This window comes from Carlito syrichta, unplaced genomic scaffold (assembly GCF_000164805.1).
Source record: "Carlito syrichta isolate Samal-C Ts95f unplaced genomic scaffold, Tarsius_syrichta-2.0.1 Scaffold67556, whole genome shotgun sequence".
NCBI lineage: Eukaryota > Metazoa > Chordata > Mammalia > Primates > Tarsiidae > Carlito > Carlito syrichta.
In genome coordinates, this window is record NW_007011652.1 from 147,200 (window position 1) to 149,138 (window position 1,939).

Here is a 1,939-nt window from a genome sequence, read left to right on the forward strand (position 1 = left end):
AAAAAAAAAAAAAATTAGCTGGGTGTGGTAGCATGCGCCTGTAGTTCTGGCTACTTGGAAGGCTGAGGCAGAAGGATCACCTGAACCCAACAGTTCGAGGTTGCAGTGGCCGGCAGCGTGCCACTGTCCTCCAGCCTGGGTGACAGAGTAAGACTCCAACTCAAAAAAAAAAAAATATGTAATGGGCCTGTAATCTCAGCACTTTGAGAGGTAGAGGCAAGAGAACTGCCTGAGCCCATGGGCTTAAGACCAGCCTGGGCAACATGGTGAGACCTTGTCTCTACAATAAATCAAAAAACTTAGCCAGATTGTGGTGGCGCACACCTGTAGTTCCAGCAATTTGGAAGGCTGAGGTGGAAAGACCACCTGAGCCCAGCAGGTCAAGACTGCAGTGGCCGTGAGCAGCATGCCACTGCACTTCAGCCTGGGCAACAAAGTGAGACTCCGACTCAAACAAATAATAACAATAATTAAAATAAAATAAAATGTAATGTGGGCCAGGTGCAGTGGCTCATGCCTGTAATCCCAGCACTTTGGGAGGCTGAGGAGGGCAGATAGCTTGAGCCCAGGAGTTCGGGACCAGCCTGGGCAACATAGTAAGACCTCACCTCTACAAAAAATAAATAAGCCAGGCATGGTGGCGTGCACCTGTAGTCCCAGCTACCCAGTAGGCTGAAGTAGAATGATCACCAGAGCCCAGGCGGTCAAGGCTGCCATGAACTGTGATTGTCGTGATCATTAAAAATAAATAAACAAAAGGCCAATGAGGTAAGTTTGCGGTGAGACTTTTCAAAGGAGCCCCTGAGGCTGTGAGAGGTGGAGCAACTTAGGGAAGGTCACATAGCTAATAGCCAGGAAGACACCAGGGCTTCCGTTCTTTCTCCAGAGCCCTTATTCTTTCCACTTTGTGTGACTGAGTGGTGAGTGACAACTTTGTGGGAGCTCTCCCTGAAGAGCAGGGCAGCATCTCCTGGGGCCCACCCACGGGGAGGGGGTTGTGCAGACCCGGGACCCACCTGAGCTGTGGTTGGGCAGGAAGTGGTCCAGGAAGACCGGCTTTTTCTTCCGCCGTTTGCTCTCAATGCCGTGAGGATCTGAGGAAAGGGAGAGATGAGGACCCCTGAACCCCAACAGCCCTTGCTCCCCAGTCCGGGGTGAGATGGCAGGGCAGCAGGGTCAGCCTTCCCTCCCCCCAAACCTGGAACGGGTGTGGAAAGGGGCCGAGGGCACACACCAGAGCTGTTCAGCTCCCCAAGGACATCGGGCAGCCCCCGTTTCCGCTTCTTGTCCACACCATAGCTGTCTGTTCGGGAGATACCAGGGACATATCAAATGTAATCCATCAATAGTAATAATTAATCCGTAATTAATCACAGAGACAGTTAGGGGGTTGTGATGCTGTTCTAGTTCTTGACCAGCAATGCAAAATGACGTCCACATCCAAGTCAGAACAAAACCCAAATTTGCTTCCAGCCACTCTGGTCTCTTTCCCATTCCTGGAGCACCCCAGGCTCACTCCTGCCTCAGGTCCTTTGCACTGGCTGTCCTAGCTATTAAAACACTCTTCTTCAACTCCCACCACTACCCCTGGAGAAATGTGTAATTATCTTCCCATCCTCAGTGCAGCTGTCCCCTCCTCCAGGAAACCTTCCCTGACCCCCTTTCCCTTCCCCACCTTTGGGCAAGCCGAGCCCCTTGGGCAACTCCATCTCAGTCCTGCCAACTCTGGTGATCACTGTGTGTACTATCCTCCACACCCCTGCCCTCAGGACTATAAGCCTCATGAGGGTGGAGCTAAGGGCTGTGTCAGTCACTACTATGTCCCCAACACCTCCCAGCATAGGGCCAGGCTTGAGCAGGCATGCTGAGGGATGATTAAATACTCCCCAAATGCCATGAGATGGGTACTATTTTTTTTTTTTTTTTTGAGTTGGAGTCT

General features: G+C 51.6%; 1 protein-coding gene across 1 annotated transcript in view; it reads right to left on the reverse strand.

Annotated features, from left to right (window-relative positions):
• The window catches only part of RELB (RELB proto-oncogene, NF-kB subunit), a 16,114-nt gene that overhangs the window by 2,792 nt on the left and 11,383 nt on the right, over positions 1-1,939 (reverse strand). Inside the window, exons 7-8 of the mRNA XM_021709253.1 lie at positions 1,235-1,303; positions 1,017-1,094 (exon numbers count right to left, since the gene is read on the reverse strand). Coding sequence (XP_021564928.1) covers positions 1,017-1,094; positions 1,235-1,303 — 147 coding nt within the window. The remainder of the gene's footprint in view (positions 1-1,016; positions 1,095-1,234; positions 1,304-1,939) is intronic.